Source organism: Enoplosus armatus, chromosome 22, assembly GCF_043641665.1.
Source record: "Enoplosus armatus isolate fEnoArm2 chromosome 22, fEnoArm2.hap1, whole genome shotgun sequence".
NCBI classification, from domain to species: Eukaryota; Metazoa; Chordata; class Actinopteri; order Centrarchiformes; family Enoplosidae; genus Enoplosus; species Enoplosus armatus.
The window spans coordinates 14246505-14271036 of record NC_092201.1 but is presented as its reverse complement, the minus strand read 5'-3'; the positions used below and the strand labels follow the sequence as shown (position 1 = coordinate 14271036).

Below are 24532 nucleotides of genomic sequence, written 5' to 3'. Positions count from 1 at the left end.
AGGGTGGGGCAAAGCCGTGGTTAATTAGCATACCTATCTAGGCTGATAAATGTGCCGGCAGCCTCACCTGATGCTTCACACAGCATCACACACACACACACACACAGAGGAGGAGGGGGGTAGACTTCGGGTGTAGTGCAGGCACAGGAGCCCGACACGGTGGGAGTCAAATTCAGGTTTACTCACCTCACAGAGACACACACACACACACACACACACACACAGGTCCGGTCAGCATCCACGGCCTGTGCGTAAAAAAGCGCACAGCCAGAACAGAACTTTACGCGCTCCCGGGAGACCGCTTCCCTCCTCAGTCCTCCAGCCCTCCACCGTGGTGCTTTGAGACCTTCCCGTCGGCCGGTTTGTGACTCTCACGCCCGGTTCTGCTGAGTTGTGGCCGGTCCGACCCAGAGCCCCGGGTCACCCATGAGGCTAGAGGCCGCAGCCAGGATGGATCTGTTCCGGAAGCTGTGGAAGGCGAGGAAGCTGATCGTTGTGGTGTTCATCCCGCTGTCCCTGCTTCCCCTACCGCTCATCCACCCCACCAGCGTGAGTACAAGCACAAATCAATTATTGTTTTTTTTTTTTTATTAGAAGCATAGAAAGAGAACACAAAGTTAACTTCAGCCAGAAGGTCATGATTTTAAAAATAAGAGCACAGTACAATTTTATGGTGGAATTTAGGGGAGATTCCTAATAAAATATGACAAACTCAACTCCTTAAACTACTCAATCTCACAGTTTCAATTTACGGCCATTATATTGGAAATTAGGAACAAAAAAGTGGTGACAAAGACAACAAATTGTCCATATTGAGCATCACAGACAAAGAAAGACAAAGATAAAGGAGATATAAGTGTCATTTTGTTAGATAAAATCATTAGAAATTGCCTCCACAAAGTACCACAAGGTCTTAGAATAAGAATATTATAGGTGATTAATGTACCAGTGTGTACGAGAAAGGCTTGCAAACCATACACATGTTAAAAGTTCCTGCAGTGACGTGACAGAGACCACAAAAAGAGCAACAACTACGACATACATTCAAGGATCGTACATGCTGCCTACAACAGTTTTGTTTTGTATTTAACACTTAAGTTTTTTTATTTAGTTAGTCATCATGAAATACATCAACAAACCAGGTCATTTAGTTTGAATAAATACCTCAAAAACACCCGACACAGCAATTAACAAAACATCCAGTTGATCAGTCGATGCTCCTCCTGGTTGCTGCTAATGGCTGTAGTGTCCTGATGGGATTCTGGTTTGTGTGTGTGTGTGTGTGTGTGTGAGGGAGAGAGAGAGAGAGAGGGAGAGAGAGAATCAATCAAAAGGCACACTGTCTTCTGTTTTGATGAATGCTTGTCCCGGGCTGTCCCGATCATCAGCTGAGCCGTGTGTGTGGAGGGGAGATGTCGCAACATGTTGATGAGATGGAGATCAGTGTGCTGGAGAGACAAGGAGCGAACAACTTGATATTCATTCGGGGCTCAAGCTCAGTGCGATTGTTTTGCTGTGAAAGCCCTTGAAAAGGAGGAGAAATCTGCCTTCTTTTGTCTTGCAGCTCATGTTGGCTTTTGGAAAATGTCTCAGACAAGTGAAATTACGTTGGAAACAATGGGATTATCTCGATTTATGCATAAATCCAATCTGTGCAGGAATCCACCCTTTTGAATAAAATGTCTCACCAGTGCGTGAGGGCTAGCTGAGTTATTGCAGTTCAAGATAAAGATTTGTTGCAGGGTGATAGTGGGTGAGAATGCGTAGACATGTCCGATGAGGTGAGAGCTGTACAATACCAAAAACATGCTGTTCCTGATCACATTTCTTCTCGTCACATATTGCTTCTAAACTGTCTTTTTTGGCGAGTCGGCCTGTTGTGTCAAACTTTGACCACCCTCTGGTCAACGTGATTTGTTCTGGTTAAATGTCAGGATATAAGCTAAAACTCCCTCACTTGTCTACATGCTTTCAGATCAGCCAGATGAATTCATGTCCTGTGAAAAGCTTGACTGGGATTTCGGTTTTCTGGCTCTAGTCGCTGACAAAGACGGTGACGGGCAGTAAACCCAAATTCAAGCTTCAAAATGTCCTTTCAGAATGTTTTCCTGTTGGCTATGGTGTAAATGTCTCACATTGATAGTGTCTTTCGTGTATTACCGTTACATTTGAGTCGAAGCGCTAAGTGTCTGTTTAACAACTCTTGCAGCTGTTCTGAACATGTTTCCAGAATCCTAAAAGATATTTTATTTTAATCTGGAAGAAGTTTTAGACTTTTTTTAGACGTAGACTTTATTAATCCCACAGCGGGGGAAATTTACAAGTTGAACAATATAAAAGACAAAGGTGGTAGCCGGAAATTAAAGTGTGAATGTTCAGTACTTTAAAACGATATAAAGCAAATCATTTATTTCCTAGTCGTTATGAACGAATCTTTATCTTACCACAAAGCTGCACGTAACATGCAAGACATGAGTGGTGTGTTTGTTCTAATAAATAAATGTGCCTGTGTCACATGTTCATTAACACATCATGAATGTTAACTTTCAGCCATGTTCTTTTTCCAACACGTGCTAAACAAGCTGGTTGCTAAACGACCACCATCTCGAACAATAGTGGTACGAGTGGCGACAGGTGTGTGCTCATGTGTTTATAAATTAGCTCTTCTGTGTCACTATTATCAGTGTTTCTTGTAACGTCATTAAATATTCAAAGGAACCGTTACGGGCTCACAAGTTGTCCATCAGCCAATCACGTTGTGGCCCAGGAGCACTGCTGTTATGTCAGGCATGTTGTTGCATGGTGTTTGGCACGGGAAGGTGGCGCAGGATGAGGCCAAGAAAGAACAAAAGAACAAAAACTCCACTACAAAGAAAAAGAAAGAAACAATCCAAGCAATTAAGTTATATAATCAACCTACCACCACGCTGGATTTTGGCCCCACATGGCTTCCTTACGACACGAGGGACCACAGACTGTGTCAAGAATGTGACAGGGGAGTGTGTGTGTGTGTGTGTGTGTGTGTGTGTTTGGAGTGGTACTGTGTCCAGCTGCAGCAGGACAGAACATCTGTTGGATGCAGTCAAGTCAGGTCAGAGGGAAAGGGAGAGAGACTACACAGAAATTCAAAGTCAATGGCAGATATGCACAATGCTAATCAGAGTGACGCTTGTGCCATTTTGCATCCCCATATGAATTAAAAGCCGCAGTCAAGCTGTATTGATATTTGTGGTTTTTAGTAAAATACTTCTACGACTATTGAATGGATTTTTATGGAATTTGGTACAGACCCCCCCCCCCCCTCAGGATGAATTGTTATAACTTTGGTGATCAATTTTCACAAATGTATTTCTTTGGTTTATAACCAAATACCTGAAAAAAAAAGATGAAATTCCCATCAGCCTCGGCTGTACTGTGTGCTTAGTGCTAATTAGCAAATGTTAGCATGCCTGCTAAATAAGTTGAGCATGGCAAACATTACACCTGCTAAACGTCAGCACGTTAGCATTGTCAATGTGAGCATGTTAGCATGCTGGTGTACAGCTTCACAGAGATGCCAGCATGGCTGTAGACTCTTGGTCTTGTTAAATTGACACTATACATGACCTGACAAATCATACCTACATCTGTGTTACCCTCACTACACTACTACTACTACTCTTGGACAAATGTGCACTGCAAAAACAAAAAGGTTGAAAATTAAAACTGAATTAGCAGTGGTATTTGTACAAATGTCTGGTGCCAACAAAATATCATTTATTTGTGATGTTGGTTGGGATGTGTGTATATCTGTGTGTTTGCATATGGGTATACAACTGATTGCGTGTGTGTGTGTGTGTGTGTGTGTGTGTATGTGTGTGTTATTTGTCAGTTTAAAACCCCATTTAGCCTTCTGCTGATTGGTTCAGTAGATCCAGGCTTCAGCTGTGACCTAATCTTCCTATCAGGAGTCCTTAAGCCATTGTGTATTTTTCTTCTAAATACCAATCATCTCCATTTCCTATGCTGTCCTCAGATAACAGGGTGTTGATGAGACAATCAATGGGCTTTTGTTACATGTTGAGACACCAAATCAGCTAAATGGTTCACTTATGAAATAATTACTTCAAAGCATCAATTGAAACCTTAGTAACATGCAGTACCTCTTCACTGTCTGTATACGCGGTCCAGCTGTCAATAAAGACAAACAAATCCACTTTGAGTGATTCTTAAAAATAAAAAGAATAATAGTATGTCAGCTGTCCATAAAAAGAAATGATATAATTCATATAATCCACAAGTGAATTTTAACTTGAGAAACGCGACTAGCAGAGATAAGGAAAAAGCTGTGTGTGAGCGCTGACTGAGTTGCACTGATTACACATCTGGCAGACATTGGTATATTTGCTAAAAGGCAGTGGATTGTCTCCGGCAGCCATATTTTATGGCTTTAAACTAGCGTTCTAACGGAAAAAAAGTAGCCTTCTAGCTATTAGTTACCTATTAGCTAATGCAGCTATTGAATCGGAGTCGTACATTTATCTGAAAATAATGTACACCCTCTGGTCAAAATATATATATATATAGAGTTATGTAGTGTCTGCAGTTAGGCACAATGGTTATTAACAAAAATTAACAATTTGCAGCCAAATGCCCAGAATAATGTTGAATCATGGAGAACTGTCATTACGCAGCATAGTGAATGTATTTATGTTTCTCCTCTTTAGTGATACCGAAAAAAAAAGAAAGACAGATACGTTCAGATTTTGTCAGTATGAGATGGAAAGTCCTAGGAAAGATGTGATTGTTCCAGGAAGCTCCATTAGGGCTCAAACCTCTTAGCCTTGGCAGCGCTGATGCAGTGCAGCCTGCTGAGACACACACACACACACACACACACACACACACACACACAAACATTGTACCATTTCACCTCAGGCACTCCAGCATCACATTCTTTTACAGCCTCCGAAAATCAAGTGAACTTTCGCCTAGATCTTTAAAAAGAAAATCCCTGAATTCTCATGCTGGTCACAGCAGCTGTTGCCTCTCTGTCATTCCCTATTTCCCTAAAAATGTCAGTTAATCTGAAAGTAATCTGCAGGTAGGGCGAGAAAAATGTACTTTTTCATGTTTCAGTTTCACTTGTGTTCTTCTTGACTTCTTTTCCAAATAGAACAATTTCAAGAATGATTACGGGTCACTTCACTTGTTAACCTGCTTATTTTTTTTTTTACATGGAAGCCCACCTCAAAATCAGGTCTGACCTCAAAGCGAACGCAGGCCTTTATTCCATCAGAACACCAGCGCGTATTGACGTCTGCTCCTTGACACGTCTCAGTATAAAGTCTGCTTATCGCGTGGAGGTTGCATCAGCGACTCAGAGATTCCCGCCTTTCTGCTCGCCCAGCACTTTGGCTTCGGCTTGCAAAACTGGAACAAAGAAAACAGAAGCACAGATGAATGTTTGAGGATCTGATTGAAGCTGCAATCCTTTTGCGCCAACTGTGCTCTGATAAACAGGGACCAATAGTCACTGATCAGTGACTGCTGAATCAGACCAACTCTGTGCGTTTATTTAGTCATCCATGTTTGTCTCTCTTTATCTGTTCTCAGTTCCCTCACGCCGCCTCTCTTTTCCAGTCAAACGCTTAGCTTTGCTTTAATCATCAGGCCCCCAGATTACCTCATGTTTCCTGATTGTATAGTTGTGGTGGGGGCAACTGTTCACCAAATGGAGAAAGACACTGACTAGCTGCTAATGAGCAAAAACAACTTTTGACATTATGAACAGTTTGTCTTTTGTTTTAAATGTCTTTTTTTTTTTTTGTTTACCACATACTCTCCCTTTTGTGATGTTTGTGTGTGTTCGGAGAGGATTTAAATTGTTGTAACGTTTTCTTTGGCGAGGCCCTCTTTGATTATGAACCCAAACACCTTGTTCTGTTCTCAGCCTAATCCCAACAGCTGTGCCTAATGCCTGGAAATGCCTCTTTCCTCTTGCCAAGTTAAATCCACAGGAAAGCATCCAAAAGGGAGCACAGGTTGTTGCTTTATGTGTGCAACCAGGCGTAGAATTGAAGAAGTGTCAATCTACCTGAAGTTAGTGTATTCATTTTTTTTATTTACACAGGATATTTGATTGAAATATCACCATTAACCCAATTTTTGAAATTCCAAAATGTACCACGGTCTTCTCAGGCTCTGCTGTCACTTTACAGACCGACTGTCAATTTCAAATACATTTCAAGCCCTGACTGTCTCCTCATTAGGTACAGAGGGATCTAGCAGATTCAGATATGTGTCACTAGATAAGTTGTGTGAGTCTTCTTTTGTGTGTTTTTATTTGCCTGATATCAGACAGAATTGTCAACTCGTTGCACTCAATTTTCCATCTTCAGTCATCACATTGCTGGGGACACGAGGGCGGGGGGTTTGGTTTTCCCTAACCAATCAGAGACCAACGTGTCCGCCCGATTCCAACGTCATTTTAAGTTGACACTGATGCCATGCTGCATTGTGGCGCACAGCTTGACAACGGTGTTGGTCCCGCCCACGGCGCTCATTGGATAATTGCTGTTTCATGTCGTGATGCCAGACCAGAATCAGTCAACTCGGTGGAGTGGGCAGATTCAAAGGTCTGGACCCAGGCAAAGTCTTTATTGTTATACGTTTGAATTTATTCAGTGTATTGTGGCCACACTGTCTAAGGCAAGATTTAGCCATGCTAGCAGGGATGGTTTGCTTGGTCCACTACTTGTCTGAACTGAAATATCTCAACGACTATTGGATGTTTCCCCAGACAATGAATCTTAATAACGTGGTAAACCCGACTTTTTGTCAATACCTGCTGAACTAATGACATTCCCAACAGCCTCAGCTGTACTTTATGTTTAGTGCTCATAAGCAAATGCTAACACACTAAACTAGCATGCTAGCAGACGGTCCTGTGTGGCAACATGTGGCTGGTGATTTATCATATTAGAGTAGGTGATTTCTGTAAAGTCCATGGTTTAAATGGCTCTGAGGTCTGAACCGATCTGGACATGCTTCATCCTGGAGCCCTGCAGCTAATTCTTCCCCCCTCTGGGTTTATTAATTTGAGATTAACTGACCCGTTTCTGGCAAGATGTCACACCTAATGTTCCTCTTACGTAAAAGTACTACAAGCTCACACAGCATGTGGCAGAAGCGAGAACTGGATATGTTTAATACTGATGTGGGGGGCAAGTTCACAAATACAACACTGTATCCAAACCATGGTTCAAAAACATGTGCAGTTCCAGCATTTCCAACAGTGCTGTGCGTGTCCATGACAGGGCAGACACAGTTCATGCTTTATATATATATATATATATATATATACAGATACGTACTTACTTAAATTGGCCTGGTATTAAGTATGTGACCTTAGGGACAAGATTTTTCTGCAACTTGGGTGCCAGCTGTAAAGACGCATCCTTGAATTTGGGGTTTCAAATTGTCCTTTGAGTAAAAGGTTAATGAAAGTCTTGGCAATTTTCATGAGGTCTTAACAAATGTCACGAGATTCCTCTTTAGTTTTTAAGGTTGGAGAGCCTGTCACTAAGCCCGCTGGTGTTGCGACAGAGTGGTATGAGAGGCTGGTATGTCGATATTATATAACCACAACCGGACTAATGCAACATCAATATGTGTGTTTGTGTGTTTTGTCAGAGAGAGGGGAGTGTTTTCTGGGCATGTGTGTATGTGAGATAGATGCTGATATGACTAATGTATCAGTGTCTATTATATCAGTGTCTGGCTCATTTGGGACTCAAACCTGTGTACATATCAAGCCAGGACCTGAACGTGTTTCTGATATTACTTCAAAGCCGTTTCTAAGCCTTGCTCAATACGACTCAACATGTTAATCACTATGACGAGAAGATTAGTGCTACTCTCATATCTGTCCGATAAATATTAAGCTACAGCCAGGAGATGGCTAATGTAGCTTAGCATAAAGACTGGAAGCACGGCTAGCTCGGCTCTGTCCAAAGTTAACGAAATCTGCTTAGAGCCCCCTGTAAAACCACAACTTGTCACTTTTACACATATTTGTATGAATTAACAAATGAGATGTAACGTGTCAATTAATGAGCTTTAGAGGTACTTTTGGTGCACCCCCGGCTTCCAGACTTTATGATAAGCTAAGCTAAGCTAACTGTCTCTTGGCTGTAGCTTCGGAGTTCATATAAAAAATGAAACTTCTCCTGTTCATTCGTTGTTCCTTCCTCTTGTGTTTTCCCACTTACAGGAGGCATGCTGCGCGTACGTGCTGATGGTGACGGCAGTCTACTGGGTGTCCGAGGCTGTTCCCCTGGGTGCTGCTGCCCTGGTACCCGCCTTCCTCTATCCGCTCTTTGGGGTACTCAAGTCCAGTGAGGTGAGCATGTGGCTATGTATTGTTCGTTGTCTGTCTGTAAGGAGTTTTATTTCAGAGGCTGAAATTGAGTTGGGTTGGTGAGGTCAGTGGGCTTATTTTATAATTATTGCCCCTAAATAAAGATCATTTTCTGGTCCACACCCATTAGCAACACGACCGTGCTGTAAGTGAAAATTTGGCTCTGTTTCTGGGTTAGGGGGAGCTACAAAACATGCTAACAGGCACATAGCATTGATATGTTAAAAACGATTTACACATCCAGCAGACACAGTGCAACATTCGCATACTTTTTGACTTGTGTTTCTTTTGACCTGCCAAATGTATGTATCTGGCTCATAAGCTAGTTATGTGTATTTGACTTTCTTCCCCAGCTAACGTTAGTTGCAGACATCGTCTGTAAGCTAACTGCCCAGTCCAGCAACAAACGGTGCTGGGCAGTTAGCTTACTTATCAGAGCTATAACAAACATGGCTGCCGGCCAGATAAGAACTTGATTGGCCCCCTCCACCCCCTGCTCTTTCCCTCCCAATACACAAATTAGGTTGGTGCTGATAACATTATCTCTTCACTGTGACTACATTTACATACATAGCCAATTTCTGAAATGAGTGTCATAAGAAATGGCCTCGTAAACAGGAGATTCTGGTTGCTTCAACGCAAATAAGGACAGAATTGGAGCAAGCATACTTTTCAATCCGAAAGTCATTTCAGTGTTTTATTTTAGGTAGCAACTTACCACCATATAGTTTCATTGGTGTGCTTACATAGCCAATAATGAACTCAATTGACCTTAATCTAAATAAGTCTGTGCTGAAATGTATCTGTTTACATGGGATCATTTGATAACTTAGGATGCCCATTCCCCATATGCTGTTCGTCACCCCATCTCAGTTTTTCCCTAAGGGATGTAAAACTTAAAAACTTACTTTGGGTTTGTGAAGAATGAGTGAATGAAGGGCAAACAGTGGTTCTGTTACCGTGTATCAACCTTTGTCACTCTGAAGTGGGGAAAAGTGAGAGAAACAGAACAGAGTATGTTTCTGGGACGCATATACGTTTCCATGAGGGTGTTACGATGTGGTTTTACTCATCTCATTACATCAGCGTAAACCAGAGGCTTCGCCACTCCGCTGTAAAGGTTTTTATCAGCCACGACTCTGTGGAGCGTGTAGAAAACACCCGTTAACCTGATCCTCATCATCATTATCCCACACACAGTGTTCATGTCATGTTACATGCATTTAAACGTGCCACTCAAACACTTTACCAGCCAGCATCACCACTCGCCAGGTCAGTTGCTCCGGCCTGCTAAAAGTTGATTGGTTTGACCGATGATGACAGCTGACAGCGTCACTCAAAGTGAAACTCACCCCCCTCTTCTTCACCGTTCTTATCAGCATTACATAAAAAGTGAGCTGTATGCCTCATGGGACCAAATCGCATTGACAAACAGTGACAAAGCTGCTGTAAGCCTCTTGTGATTTGTGTTCTGTAAATATGCCAGCAGAGAGCTTTATGCAACATTTTCAGTCTATTACTGTACTCCCAGTCTCCCCCTCTTTCCCAAATGAGCCCACTAGTGAGTAATGGCAGAATGCCTGCACAGCGCATTACTGCGTATAGCACATACAACTCAAGTTCTTGACTTATCAAATGAGCAACACTATTGGCTGTTTTTTAATGCCGGTAATTCATAGTCGAAAGTTCATCTGAATCACTCACACAAAGATTCAAGCTTCTCTTAAGACCAAAAGACCTAAATGAGTATCACTGACACTGGTGAGCCAAGGAACCATAAGTTACAGAGGACAGATAACCAGTATGTATATAGTCCACTGCAGCATTTATTCTGTGTCTGTCCTGGACCTTACTGTTTGTCTCACCTCTACAGCTTCCATTAGTCATCAGTGAGCATTTCAATATTTGAATCCTTTCCTTGACTAATTCTTTTATCCTGTCTGTGGCTGTTTTAATATTATCAATCAAAAATGAGTGCTAGGAAAAATTGTAAAGGCACTCTAAAATGTAGGAAGGAAGAGGTTTCAATGACCGGCTTTGTTTATTTTTGTTTATTCTTCCTAGGAAAAGATTTTGCTTTGGTAGTGCCACATTATATTTTGTATTTCATGTTACAGATATAATCTTTCGATTGGACTTCATGCTCAAGCATAATGTAGAAAGTTGCTACTTTTAGGTTTGATTTTGACCATTTTAGAGTCATTATGAAGAAGGGAAAAGGAGAGTTCAAAGCCCTGCATCTTTTCTCTACGTGGAAATGAGAGTGAGAAGGGGCCATGTGTAAAAAGGTCCAGGTTTTAGGTGAGAGGTGAGGTGAGGTGGGCTTATACAACACTGTGAGGCCGCGAACCCTGCGGTGGGAAGTAGAGCAGATTAAAAAGAACAAATGGCAAACTGTAAGGGTTGATCCAAACGGAGGAGGGTGAAGTAGGGAAGTGGGTGAAGGAGGGAAAATCAAAAGGCCCCCGGCACTCCTCTCTGTCTCCTCTGATGTCATGTCATGTTTTTATTTTATGTAAACTTTTATTTTGAAATGTGCGCCTGTGTGTGTGTGTGTGTGTGTATTCAGGTGGCAGCAGAGTACTGTAAAGACACCACTCTGCTGCTGATGGGAGTCATCTGCCTGGCAGCCTCCATAGAGAAGTGGAACCTGCACAAACGCATCGCTCTACGCATGGTGATGATTGCAGGGGCCAAGCCTGGCATGTGAGCAGCAGCACACACACACACACACACACACACACACACACACACACACACACACACACACACACACACACATTCAGTAAAAAGGCCCTACTCCCACACAAATATACACACACTCCTGTTATAAAACTGAGAGTTAAGGCTGACCAAAATGTCCTTATTCCAAAAGCTTACACTGGTCCTCCCCCAGATAGAAATGTGAAAACACACACACTCGGGCATAGACACAGACACACATCAGTACATGTCCCTCTGTCTCGTCCAGGTTGGTGCTGGGCTTCATGTGCTGCACGGTGTTTTTGTCCATGTGGCTCAGCAACACGTCCACCACAGCCATGGTGATGCCCATTGCCGAGGCCGTCCTGCAGCAGCTCATCTGCACCGGCCTGGCCGACAGCCACAACGACTCCGAAACCGCCGAGGTCCCAGAGGACGACGCCGGTACGTCTGGGCCCCGTCACTACGGGGGGGGGGGGGATCCAACTGTAGCAAAACTATGTCACTTGTTAACAAACACTTCACTTCAGCGTGTTCCACGTTTATGATGAATGTTGTCGCCTGCAGCTGTTTCAGACAAAGAAGACAACCTGGACAAAAACCAGTTAGAGCTGCTCTATCGCAACGACAGGTATGTGTGAGCACTTGCTGTGTGTGCACTGGGTGTGAGATAAATAATCATTTTCCCACAGTTTTCTTCCTCCCCAATTGCAATTCCCAGTGATTCCCAGAGTGTACCACAGTCCTCGTCACTGCTAACTCTAACTGGGAGAGACTTTTCATATGCATACGCTTCACCTTGGAGGAGTTTCAGTGGGAGGCATACGTAAAGCTAAAACAAATTGAGCAACTTTGCAAAAGATTTCGAACCAACCAACGATGCTGCGTTTGGCTTTGATCACTGCAATTTACACACACTTGGAAGCTGTCCAAAACCCAATCTGGCAACAATGTTTTTGATTTGTCATACTGTACCTGCAGGTCTTGTAAAATTGAGATTAATTAAGAAATGCTATGTGTGGGAGAAACAAAATCTATTACACATATTTTGTCATCAGTTCAATGATCTTTCAAATCAAATCAAATCACTTTGTTTTATTTTGAAGTCAATTTCAAGTTTCAGTAGCTCAGACATGTTTCTTGTTTTGGACACAGCTTTTCAGCAACAGCGTCTCATGCAAGTCTTCATTTTCTCTTCTCTTCTCCCTCCAGCAGCGACGGCCCTAAACAGGAGCTCTCTACACTAAGCGAGGTGAGACCTGTGCAGCAGACAGAGGTCAAATATGAGCAGCAGAGCAGAAACACACAAATGTAAATGCTGTAAGGGAAGTCTGTGTGTCTGAGTCTCTTGCTCATGTTCTCAGGTACAGACCGGGGAGGTGAATGGTTTGGGTCTAATCTCCAACCGGGATTTCATCAGACACACCAATGGACACCTGCCGCAGGTTAGGAAGACACACACACACACACACACACACACACACACAGATTATTAGAGGTTAAAGAGGAGGATGTGTGACAGTAAGGTGGCCGGAAAACAAGAATGAGAAACGCTCACATTTTTGCGTTCATTTACAATATCCTCCTCACTCTCCCGTAGGTTGCTATCGAAATCCCGAATGTGAAGCGGGTGAAGGCCAGGAGAGACTCCCAGTATCCCACCAAGAGGGATCACATGATCTGTAAATGCCTGTCGCTCAGCATCACCTACGCTGCGACAATTGGCGGTCTCATCACCATCACCGGCACATCAACCAACCTCATCTTTGCTGAGCAGTTTAACACGTAGGTACAACACACACACACACACACAATCACTGGCGTAATGAGTTAAAAATCTTCCGGGTTGACCAGCATCTACTGTCCGCTGGCAGTGAAAATAAACGTTAAAGCAGCTTTAAAAACTGTTTTGAACTGGTATCAGAAAAAAATATTTTGGTCTGGTAGTAGCTCAGGACGCCTGTAGACACCATCTCAACTTTCAAGCATATTTACAGCTTGACTGATTTCTTGGCTGCGGTTCTGGTCGGGCCGAAACAGCTCATGTTAACTCAGTGTCTGGGGGGTACGCAGGGTCTGAGATCAAACTAATCAGCCTCTGCAGTCCTGGCAGAGCCGATTTCCTCCAGCCGCAGCACTAAGCCTGGCAGAATGGCCTCCTTCATGTCGCAGCTTTTTGGACAAAGGTCAGGTTTTGATTCTGTGTGTGTGTGTGTGTGTGTGTGTGTGTGTGTGAGAGCGCGCAGTAGTAGTTGTAATCCTAAAATGATGTTACCAGGAACAGCAATCAATTCAAGCAGTGAATAACAAAGTCCCCCAAAATGATACCTCTGAGTTTGAATTTTGAGTCCAATTTCTAGTCACCCCCCCCAACACACACATGCACACAAGCTTTGACAGGCACACTTGACCCTTGACCTTGTGACTGAGGTGAAAAGTACACATGGACTGTAAAGGATAAGTATAATTTGTACAAAAGCATATTCCCATCAGTCAGTCGTATCCTGTGTTTTTAGTCTGCAGTTAGTGTTTCGTGCTCTGCCTCCAGTTTATACATTGTTTTGATTTTGTGTTTTGAAGAGCAAGAAAGAATTGGCGTAATTGGTGTGTGTGTGTGTGTGTGTGTGTGTGAGTGTGTGTGTGTGTGTGTGTCTTTGTGTGAATGTTCAATGGGTTTGTTATAGTTTGGACATTTTCATTTTGCTGTGGTTAGTTTGCAGGATATGATATCTCCATTTAAAAAGAATGGCTTTAATGATAAAGTGGTTTTAACTGATGTTTTTTGGTGCAGATCCAGAACCAGATGCAGATCTACCGTCTATCGTCACATGTTGTTTTAGTGCTTGTGGGTTTTTTTTGTTGGAATTTGTTTTATTTAAAGCTGAGCCAATCAATATGTATTGCCAATGGAGGAAATGACTATGCAGGCTAATTATTGCCCGACTCTGCTGTTGCCCTCAGCTCTGTTGAGCATTTTAGTGTCTTTCAGCTCAGCTCTGTTTGTGTGTTTGGTGTTTTGGTTCAGCCTCGCCACTCACTCCCCAGCCCAGCACTAAGTGACAGACGGAAAAGGGTTAGCGGCTAGCTTGCATAGCGTTGCCTGGTGGAGCATTTAGCAGCTTGAAAAGCCAGATAGCTGGTGGGGGCCGAACCAGAGCTGAATGGAGAATGACTATTAGACTTACATTCATCAGGTGGAGGGACGAGATGACTCCAGCTTCATGTTAGTGTTGCTGCAAGTTAGCAAACAGACAAGTGTTTGTTAGCACATTCATCATAACAACTTTATAAGGGTTATAATTGATAGAGAGAGAGATAATATCTCAATGTATATATTTCTGCTCTTAAAACTAGTGCTACATCACTGGTTTACTGTAATTAGACATTTTCAGTGTCCACAGTGTCTCTTTGTGCTACTTACACAGCACGTCATATTTCTTACGGTTAAGTCGTTGATGGTGTTGGCTCGCTGAGGGTTATTGGAGGGACGGCAGAGTTGTTTCTGCAGCACACACACACGATCATCATCTCTGAGTGTCACCGTTACCCCACTTAGTGTCCACACAGCAGGGAGCTCAGTGAACACACTTTGTCGCCTGTACTGTGACCATGAACTTGTTCTGATCGGACGTTATGGATGTGTTTAAAATTGAAGTTACTGTATATCTATGGGAAACTGGACGTGCCAAGTATTCGCATTCTATCTGGTACCACTTTCCAATAAGAACCCCTTTTATAAGCTGTTACTTATGCTACTCTGCAGCTGTGTGTCATGCTGGAGGCTTATAAACACCAGCCAGAGGGATTCACAACCTGGCTGCCCAAAAGTTGTTCTTAATCATGGTTTATTACTGACTACACAGCATTAGTGAAGCATGTATTAACCGTTAAGTAAGCCATTATTTATGGCTCATGAATCTTTCATAAAGGGTGCCTTATTCTTGCACTTCATCTTTTCATGAAGTCTCCTGATTGATTAGGTGAGTTCAGTAGAAGCCGTTATACCTTACTGACTCTCCTTATATCCTCCCAAGACCCGGCAATTCATTTTTGTCCTCTGTAGGGGACATGACTCTGAGACCTCTAAGTCAAGCATAATTTATAGAAAATCAAAAAAGCAAAACCTTTTTTCCTCCGGGTCTCAGGAGGATATATTGAAGGCCATGTATTCCATCAGGCTTCTTCCTGCAAAAGTCACATCTACGCACACACACACACACACACGCACACACACACACACACACACACACACACACACACGTGCAGACAGCCTACAGTAGCTCTCTGCGTCTCTCTCTCTGCCTCTCCAGTCGTTATCCAGATGCGAAGGTGATAAACTTCGGCACGTGGTTCATCTTCAGCTTCCCCATCGCCATCATCATGCTGGTCCTCACCTGGCTCTGGCTGCACTTCCTCTTCCTTGGCTGCAAGTGAGTGTGTGTGTGTGTGTGTGTGTGTGTGGGTGTGTATTTTACAGATTGTATGCTACTGTGCTTTGCGATTATGCTGGCGTGTGTATCCTACTCGTGCACTTCTTACCTGCGTGTTATCATTATGGACTCATGATAATCCCTGTGTCTGTCTGCCGGCGCCTTTTGGTGTCCGAGCAAGTGTGTCGGGTCACCGTTTGGTTGATGTTGTTGTTGTTGTTGTTGTTTTTGCGTGTGTGTTCAGCTTCAGGGAAACGTGCTCGTTGAGTAAGAAACGCAAAACCAGGAGAGAGATGCTGTCAGAGAAGAGGATCCATGAGGAGTACGCAAAACTAGGACCCATCAGGTGTGTATGTCTGGTCTCTTTGTCCCAGCTTTCCCGACTGGATGGCCCTCGGATTTTTGAGGTTGTATTAATGGGAATTTGGTCGATTCCTGTGGAGAATTTGGGGCACTATCATGGTAATTTAGACATTATTATTTAACCTGAGTGGAGGATTTTAAGACTTTCATAGCCCCAATAAACAACTTAAGCAGTAACCTGTGTACATCTTACTCACACACCCAGACATGACATGGTGGCACAATCACGTTATCACTCATGTAATTGTTACTCACATGCTTTTGTGGTTTCTATGTCTGCGTGTGTGTGTCCCAGCTACCCAGAGGTGGTGACCGGTGTTTTCTTCATCCTGATGACTCTGCTGTGGTTCACCAGAGAGCCTGGGTTTGTGCCCGGCTGGACGTCTCTTTTTGAGAAGTAAGCACACGTAACCTTGCAACGCACCACCGCAGTTGGCGGTGTTAACATTAACCAGTGTTGGTGATCAGACAGGTGTGAGTGGCTTTGGGCAGGTAATGCAGTTTGTCTGTAAGAAATACATACAACACACACTGTCACACAGACACTGTAAGAATTCCCGTAGAATCAGCACCATGATAGAACTTTATGTTGAACTTTGTGACAGCTAAATAAATACAAAGAGTTCAGAAGGTTTTCTCTCTTCTTCTTTTGCGTTTGTTATATGTGTGGGTGTTTTCCCCCTCAGGAAAGGCTACAGGACCGATGCGACAGTGTCTGTCCTTCTGGGCTTCCTGCTCTTCCTCATCCCTGCCAGGAGACCCTTCTCCTCCTCCTCCTCGTCCAGCTATAGAAACACAGGTAAGGACCATTCAGCTGTACTACGTTTGGTTTATCTCCTCAGGGCACCAGACGGGCAGGGTTCAGCATATCGGACGATGTAAAGCAGGAACAGTGGAGTTCAAGAACGCACTGCAAAACAACCTCATTTACCCTTCATATATTTACTCCGATATAGAGAAAATATTTAGAAATCACTGTCCAACTCAGTTCATAAGTCAACACACAACCATTATAATATTCTTAGAAACCCCAAATTTGTGACAAAGTTAGACAATCATACACAGTCTCCTTGTGCCGCTCCAAACAGCTGTTGTTTCAACTGGCTCCTGTCTGATTTATTGCCTGTATGATTCATGTTCACCAGGTCAGAGAAACCTCTGCTTTCAACAGAGAGGCAGTTCAACTTCAGACACTGGTGTGACAAACACTGGAAAAGTCTGACATTTATTGTGTTTTGCTGCTCAACACATGATGTTTTAGTGCTGACCCTCGTCAGGCCGCTAACACCATAACCTATAAGAGAAGCAGATGCAGCCATTTGTCTTTTTACAATTACAATCGATAAAATGTTGTAAAATAGGACATTTGGCCTGTATTTACTGCTTTAGAAACTCTTCATTTATTGGGTCCTTAATTAGTCCTAATTAAATCCTTTACTCTAATGATTTAGTAACAATTTCCAAGACATTTCCTGAAAGGAACGCATTTGATACAAATTATATGGAAAATGTTGACAAATGAATCTTTCATACGTATGATTCTTATTAGACACTTGTTAATAAAAACCACAGATTAGCCCATTAGCATTCCAGCTGTATTGACATATTTCCTGTGGTTTTAAACTGCCAGATGACGATGACCCGCTGGCCCCCATGATCACCTGGAAGGACTTCCAGAGGCTGATGCCATGGGAGATCGTCATCCTGGTGGGAGGAGGCTATGCACTGGCTGCTGGTTGCAAGGTACCATGTTCTGTATGATTAGCCTCAGGTTATCTTGTGAGGGTCAGGGGAGAGAAGTTCAGTTAATATGAATTTAAAATGTCCAAATGATGTGATTTCAATGCATCCAATGGGATTTGATCTGGTACTGACAACAGGCTGTAGTCATAGTTTCAGTGGTAAGTGGCCACCAGGAGCTCTAATCTGTTACTGTGTGTCTACACAACCTTTGATTATGTGGAGGGCTTGAGGTCAAAGCAGCAGAAGTTCAGGTAGACAGCATGAGGGAGAGAGACTGACGCTTTGAGAGTGCTCACATGTGATTTGTCTGTGTGTGTGTGTGTGTGTGTGTGTGTGTGCCTGCAGGTGTCGGGCCTGTCAGTGTGGATCGGCAGACAGCTGGAGCCCATGAGCGGTCTTCCTCCCTGGGCCGTCACCCTGCTGGCCTGCCTGCTGGTGTCAGCGGTCACGGAGTTTGCCTCCAACCCGGCAACTCTCACCGTCTTCCTGCCCATCTTGTCAGCGCTGGTACGACACACACTCCCTCCCTTGCACGCCTCCTCCCGAAAGCTGTTTCTGATTTATTGATAATGAAAAATGTCCGATAAATAGGCGAGAGAGACAGAGTTGGGAAGATGAGGACACAGATTGCCTCTGTAAACCTGCCAGCACCTCTAAACCTCACTAATGGACACTTTACATCTTGTCACAATGACTTTCTGGAGTCGCCTGGCAACCTCATGCACATGCGCCTGTGAAACTGTAACTTGTCATTTCTACACTTCGCTCTTGTACAGATTAAACCAACAAGATTTAACATGTTAGTTAGTGAGCTTTAGAGGTGCTGGAAGGTTTATTTTGCCTTCAGACAGAGCCAAGCTAGCCTTTCTCCCTGTTTCCAGTCTTTATGCTAAGCTTAGCTAAACTCAGCAGACAGATACACGAGTGGTATCAACCTTCTCATCTACTTCTCAGCAAGAAAGCCAATAAACACGTCTCCTAAAATGTCAAACTATTCCTTCAAAAGACAAAGATGATGTCTGATCTTCTTTTCAAAGGGCTGTTTTTGGTGCCTTGGAGAAGTTAATCTGTCAACGCACAACATATTTCCTCATAAGTGGCCATTTTGAAATACCATCACTTTGACTTTGCCTCCCTCACGTGGATCGTTGCTTTCTGCTCTCAGATTGCTCACAGGGAGAGCTAATGTCATGAGCATTAATATACATACACCTTGCTCTGAGAATGCCAACACTCATGTGACCTTTGATGTCTCCTGTTTCCCCTGATGCTCGCCATTTATCTCTGCCCCCCCCCCATTATTTACTATCTCTTTCTTTTGCCTTTCTTCCTGCCCCTTCTCCCCTTTATTCTCTCCTTCTCTTTACCCCCTTTGCTCTTCTTCGCCCACGTCCCTCCTTCCAGTCGGAGACTCTGTACATCAACCCCCTCCACACTTTGATCCCGTCCACCATGTGCGTGTCATTTGGGGTCATGCTTCCAGTGGGGAACCCCCCCAACGCCATCGTTTTCAGTTACGGCCACGTGCAGATCAGCGACATGGTACGGCACGATGCACACACACACACACACACACACACACACACACACACACACACACACAAGTCACATGCTCTGTCTGCACCTGCAGCATCAAAAGGCTCAAGGGTACAATGTGTCAAAGTAGTCTTATGTAATCAGAGGGATGAAGATTTGGCTTTCTTAACTCTTGGCAAACCAAAACACCCAAATTCTTCACGTCCTTTCCCTCGTCTTCTTCTCCAGGTGAAAGCAGGCTTCGGGGTGAACCTGATCGGCGTGGCGGTGGTGATGTTGGCCATCACCACGTGGGGGGTTCCCCTCTTCAACCTGACAGAGTTCCCAGCCTGGGCAGTGGCCAGGAACGTCACCGGGAGCTTATAACCACCGCTGGGGTGGGTGGGGGGGTTGGGGGGCGGTGAGAAGAAGAGGGGATGAATCACTGAAAGAGAGAACGAGATGGGGACGTGTTTCTGTAAGGAAAGACAACAAGGAAATGACACATGGCGTGTCAAGAGGACGGTCTTGCTCAGAGTTAAGCCCTTTTTTAGATGGATTAAAGTGGACCTGAAGGAGGAGAAGAAGAGGAGAGCGAAAAACATGATCTGTTGCTTTGATATAATAATTAGAATGATCTTTTTGTTGGCCATAAGGAGGCTTTACGAGGAATGCAGAATGCCTTTGCCAAAGTGGCCACTGTATGGAGTTCTGCCCTCCAGCAAAAACTTTGTTCACAAAGTTTGATGGAGATTCTGTTTTCACCGAATCACTGAAGATATCACTGAAAGCTGGTGATCGAGAACTGATATTCGTGTTGTTTGATTTAGAATAGAAACAATGATAAGTTGATAAGGTTTTTAGCAGCTGTCTGGAAAGTGTTTTTTCAGAGCCACACCGTGCCTTGTTCTGTGGATCAGCTAGATAGAAATAAGCTATACGGGCCAGATCAGCCTCTTTTCACTGCATGCTTGCTGAACTTCTGCTGCACTTAAATGTACTGTATGATCCCATACAATTTGAAATGTAGTTTTGATGTTCAGTGTGAAAGAAAGCAACTGACTGCTGTATTAAAGCAAGATAAATGCATGAAAAGAGGCTCCTACTATGGCTGAGAATGTACTGTATACATAGAGCTACTTTCAGATGTACCCTTTTCACAAGCGTCCACATGAATCTGTTTCTGAAGATATAAAAGCTTGCGTGTATTTAGCAACAAATTGAAATGCTTATACACTCTCCATAGGCCTCTTAATATCTACCTGATTACCTGTATTTACCAAAGTTTCTGAAGCTGATTTTGTGCCCCATTGTACTGTGAACATTTTGTCGGCCACATTTACTCACAGCTCCTTGCAGCACCACTAGTGCCTTTACTGTATTATTGCCTGTCATGCTACACTTTTAGCGTGACTGTCTCTTGTGGGAATCCAGCCCTCTAACCCTGACAGTGTTAATGCCTTGCTGTTAAACTCAGAGCAGTGCAGGAACTCTCTTCACAGCCTCCTTAAATTATGGCAAGCAATGCTGTTTCTGTGCTATTTCTCAGCCATATTATTGTACTTGATACCATTACAATATTAAGAAATGTAAATTTAAGGTATAGGAAGTCCCAGGGTGGTTGACTTATCATCCCATCGTGTGTTTTATGCTTTCCTTTCCTTGTCTTGCAGTTTTTAGAGAGGTTAGACACACTCTTCAGTGTATTCAGCCGGATGCTTCTGATTCGACAAACAAGGCCCCTTAACTGTGTTCTCCTTAATCACTCCTTTGTCTTCAGCCTGTTGGTCAGATGCTGGTTTTTTGTCATATATAATATGTCTGAAAACTTCAGAAATAGATTCTGAAGTCATAAAATCTGAGAAAATGTTACTAGCTGAGGTCCGGAGTTATGCCAATATAAGGATGTGTCAATAGCTACAGTAATTAACTATTGACACCAAAAATATATATATTTTCATGAAATCTGTTACATTAGCATGTTAAGCAACAGTGTGACCATGTTTGGTCACCTTGGAGGTGTGACTTTTCTCCTGGCATGGGATTTGGGAGGCAGGTTATTATTGAACGCAGCATCCAAAGCCTTTAGGGAAGACAGGACAAGTGAGGTAGCACAGGGTCGTATGGTACCGTAGTTTGTTCAATCAACTGTCAAATCACAATAACTGTTGTCTGGTGGTGAAAAGGTTTGCATGTAACATTCACCGTACTGTGCAAAAATATAAAAGATATGCTTTATATTTTTACACAAATTTTAAATGTAATTTGTGGCTTTTTTTTTATATCACTGCATTATACGTTTAGGTCCTAGTGTAGGCAGAATCAGCAGCCTACGCTGTTCTTTCGTAATTTATTCAGTTCTACTGAAGATTTCATACATCTTGATGGTGTTACAGCCGTGACCTTTGACCCAGGGGCCACACTCCTTTGTAAATACACACAGATTTGTAATATAAACATAATGTGCCTTTGCCTGTTTCCAAATGAGCTGTAATATTCCTGAATTATGTGTTATACCTTGATGTTTCATTCATATCCAACTCAGACAAATTCTAGAGTTAGGATGATACATTACACACGCACAACAATAAAAACCACTAAAACCACAGATTTGTATTTATTACTTTATTTAAGTCTACGTCAGTCACACGTTTGAGATTTTGCCAAATGAGGCTCTGTCCTGGAATTTGAAAGGTGTATCATCTTGGACAGGATGAGTGTTGACACAGACCCAGTGTGTGTGAGCATGTACTTAATATGTAGATATGTGTAAGGGCTGCACTGATCACAAGTATTCCAACATCAAGTAACACTTGTGACAAAATCACGTGTAATTTCCAGGTGAGATTCAACTTGATTGAGGAAAGTGGATTCACACACTGTGGATCAAATGTCTCAGACCAGCTAACATAAGCTGATGCCATGAATTCCAGAGGAGGGAAGGTGGCTCATTCTGCCACTTGGAGCTGCTAATATGCATGGTTTCTTCTGTCTGTACAAATAAATAACGATAAAAGGTGAAGTTCAGGTACTCTGTCCACAATAAAGTTCTCTCTCAAAGTCCTGCACCTCTGGCCCTGTTCCAGTCAGTTTGCAGATGTTGATGGTGGTCTGCTGTCCAGTGGTTAGGAAGGCTGCCGGGGGCCCTCAGCAGGTGTGAAGCCTTCTGTCTGCATCTTGTCTTTGTACTTCAGGAAGTCTCTCCTCTTGGTGAAATATTTCACCTGCCAGGGAAGATGGGAAAGACGAGCGCCAGTATTAATTGCAATATTTAATTTACTGCTTTCACCTGAGTGAAGTGTGCTTGCCTGTATGGTGAGCTTTGAGGCCTATTCTAATTTTAAAAATAACACCAATATTGTGATTTTGAAACACTTCATCCTTTCTGACATCGCGGTCTACAACTAAATACAGACCCCAGACCTCACTGATCACAAAAGATTAAAAAGATGGGATAATTTACCCACTGAGCGGGGCAATTTGCCTCAAACTCGCTCTGGAACTTCTGGCAGGATGCAGCTTTGTCTTCGCTGTCGTCCAGACATTTCCACAGCAGGTCTCTGGCGTCCCAGCAGGCCTTCCTTTCTGCAGAGTTTGGAGCCGTCATCGCCGCTAGACACTGGGAGAGACTTAGGAAAAGGTAAAGTCTGGGTAAGTTAACAGGAATTCATGTAACCTCTGCTATGTGAAGGGGGTTGAAAAACACAATTATGAACAATAAGATATTCTACACTAAAAAACACATTAGCCTAGACTTTGAAATGTCTCATTATAGTCCCCATTACTGTAATACGTCTGCTACTTTACGCTGTGTGTTTTCTGTTTATACTCCTACACTGTCCCTCAGGTGGACACTACTTGCTTTATGTTTATGCTGAGAATTGACATCCTTAGCTCAGCCTCAACAGACCCAATATCTATATCTTAACCTACATGACACAACTGTAACACACTTCGATATTAGACAACAAGTAATCAACTTTAAATCGAGTTCAGTCACTCAGCAAATACAAATAAGGTAATTTAGCTGACAGCGGCTGGGTTCGCTGGTATAAACACAACTGTCACTCACCGAATGAAACGCTAAAACCTCCAAAAGGATTTATTGTCCCAAACAAAAGAAGACGGCTGTAACACTGTTACTAAACTACAAATACAAGACCTATGTAACGCGTTTAGGTACTGTTGCACCGTGTAAAGTGAAGGACGCGAAGAGCAGCGCTTCCTTGTCGCTTCGTGATGACGTCGCGGCGTGATTGACAAAATGTACCGGTTGATGGCGCAGTTCGTTAAATAATCAAACTCAAGCGACATGTTTGAAGGTTTTTAACATTACTCGTGACTATAGGCAGCTAAGTCGGGTAAATTAACACGAATTTCTCCACTGTTTAAACACAATGTGTCAACGTCTTGTGTAAACTGTCTCGTATTGACAGTTTTCCTCAGGCTGCCATGATAAACCCGAAAGGAAGCAACAGGTGACGGGGAGTGATTTATTAACTTAGTTAATGTAGCATCCGTCATTAGCTGGATAGTTGTCATTGTGTGTCTCATTTGCTACATTTAACTTGTTTAACACTGTGACGTGGCAGCTATTGTATATTACTGGGTTCAACATTTTTTAGGGGTTTAAATGTTAAAATTGGTTATTTTCAGAGGTAAAATAACTTCCAAAATGTCCAAAAATGTTTATTATCACAGTGTAACAGACCAGAAGCAATTTTAAGCTGCACTGTAGTATGAAGGATGAGGTTGAGGATGGGGTTTGCATTTCTTGTCATTAGGCAGTATTTGAAAAACAACAGACCCCTGTCCTCAGAGCTGATGAATGATTGACCCTCAATAATCCATTTGTGCTGGTTAGAGAACCCCCCCCCCCCCCCCCCCCCGGAAAAACATAGGTTAGAATTAAACTGTCATGAATTGGAATTAGTTTTTGTTCACTACTGTCTTATTTTTGTCTTATTTGAAAATCGTTTCCACTCGTCTTCCCCTGAGTATTTGCGGTAACGTTAACTTGACGCTAAAAGTTCGATTTCTGTATGTTTGTGTGCATTCAAGTTCCATTCAAATCAGTCAGGCAGAACTTTTAATGTTTGTTTCTTCTTTTCCTCTGCAACACAACAAGGGTTTGTCACTGAGCTACATCAATGTACAATAAAGTTTGTGTGTGTGTGCCAGTGAGTAAAGGCAGAATGAAAATGTGTGTTGTTGATTACCTCTCTCTCTCTCTTTCTCCCTCCCTCAGGCACAGTGACGGAGAATAGCCCCACTGGTTGCCATGGTGCCCAGCAGCAATCCATCTCAGTTCGTGTGCTTGTGCGGATTGAAGGGAATACAAAAAAAAAGTACTCTGATGCAGGGGTGAGGTGCTCAC

The 24532-nt window shown here is 43.1% G+C and overlaps 2 protein-coding genes across 2 annotated transcripts; one reads left to right on the top strand and one right to left on the bottom strand.

The window, feature by feature from the left end:
- The first annotated feature begins 426 nt into the window (after positions 1–426).
- slc13a4 (solute carrier family 13 member 4) lies at positions 427–19542 on the top strand. Its single transcript, XM_070928732.1, has 16 exons — positions 427–549; positions 8255–8383; positions 10971–11107; positions 11373–11548; positions 11672–11735; positions 12317–12356; positions 12469–12549; positions 12705–12889; positions 15415–15534; positions 15779–15880; positions 16193–16294; positions 16584–16696; positions 17528–17640; positions 17986–18147; positions 19045–19182; positions 19405–19542. The coding sequence occupies exons 1-16, from the start codon at positions 427–429 to the stop codon at positions 19540–19542; spliced, it is 1923 nt and encodes a 640-aa protein (XP_070784833.1).
- Positions 19543–21779: 2237 nt separating this feature from the next.
- On the bottom strand, positions 21780–23355 carry coa6 (cytochrome c oxidase assembly factor 6). The gene is made up of 3 exons (XM_070929184.1): positions 23228–23355; positions 22619–22784; positions 21780–22379 (listed from the first exon to the last, which is right to left on the bottom strand). The coding sequence occupies exons 2-3, from the start codon at positions 22760–22762 to the stop codon at positions 22281–22283; spliced, it is 243 nt and encodes an 80-aa protein (XP_070785285.1). The 5' UTR covers positions 22763–22784; positions 23228–23355; the 3' UTR covers positions 21780–22280.
- Between the last annotated feature and the right edge of the window lie 1177 nt (positions 23356–24532).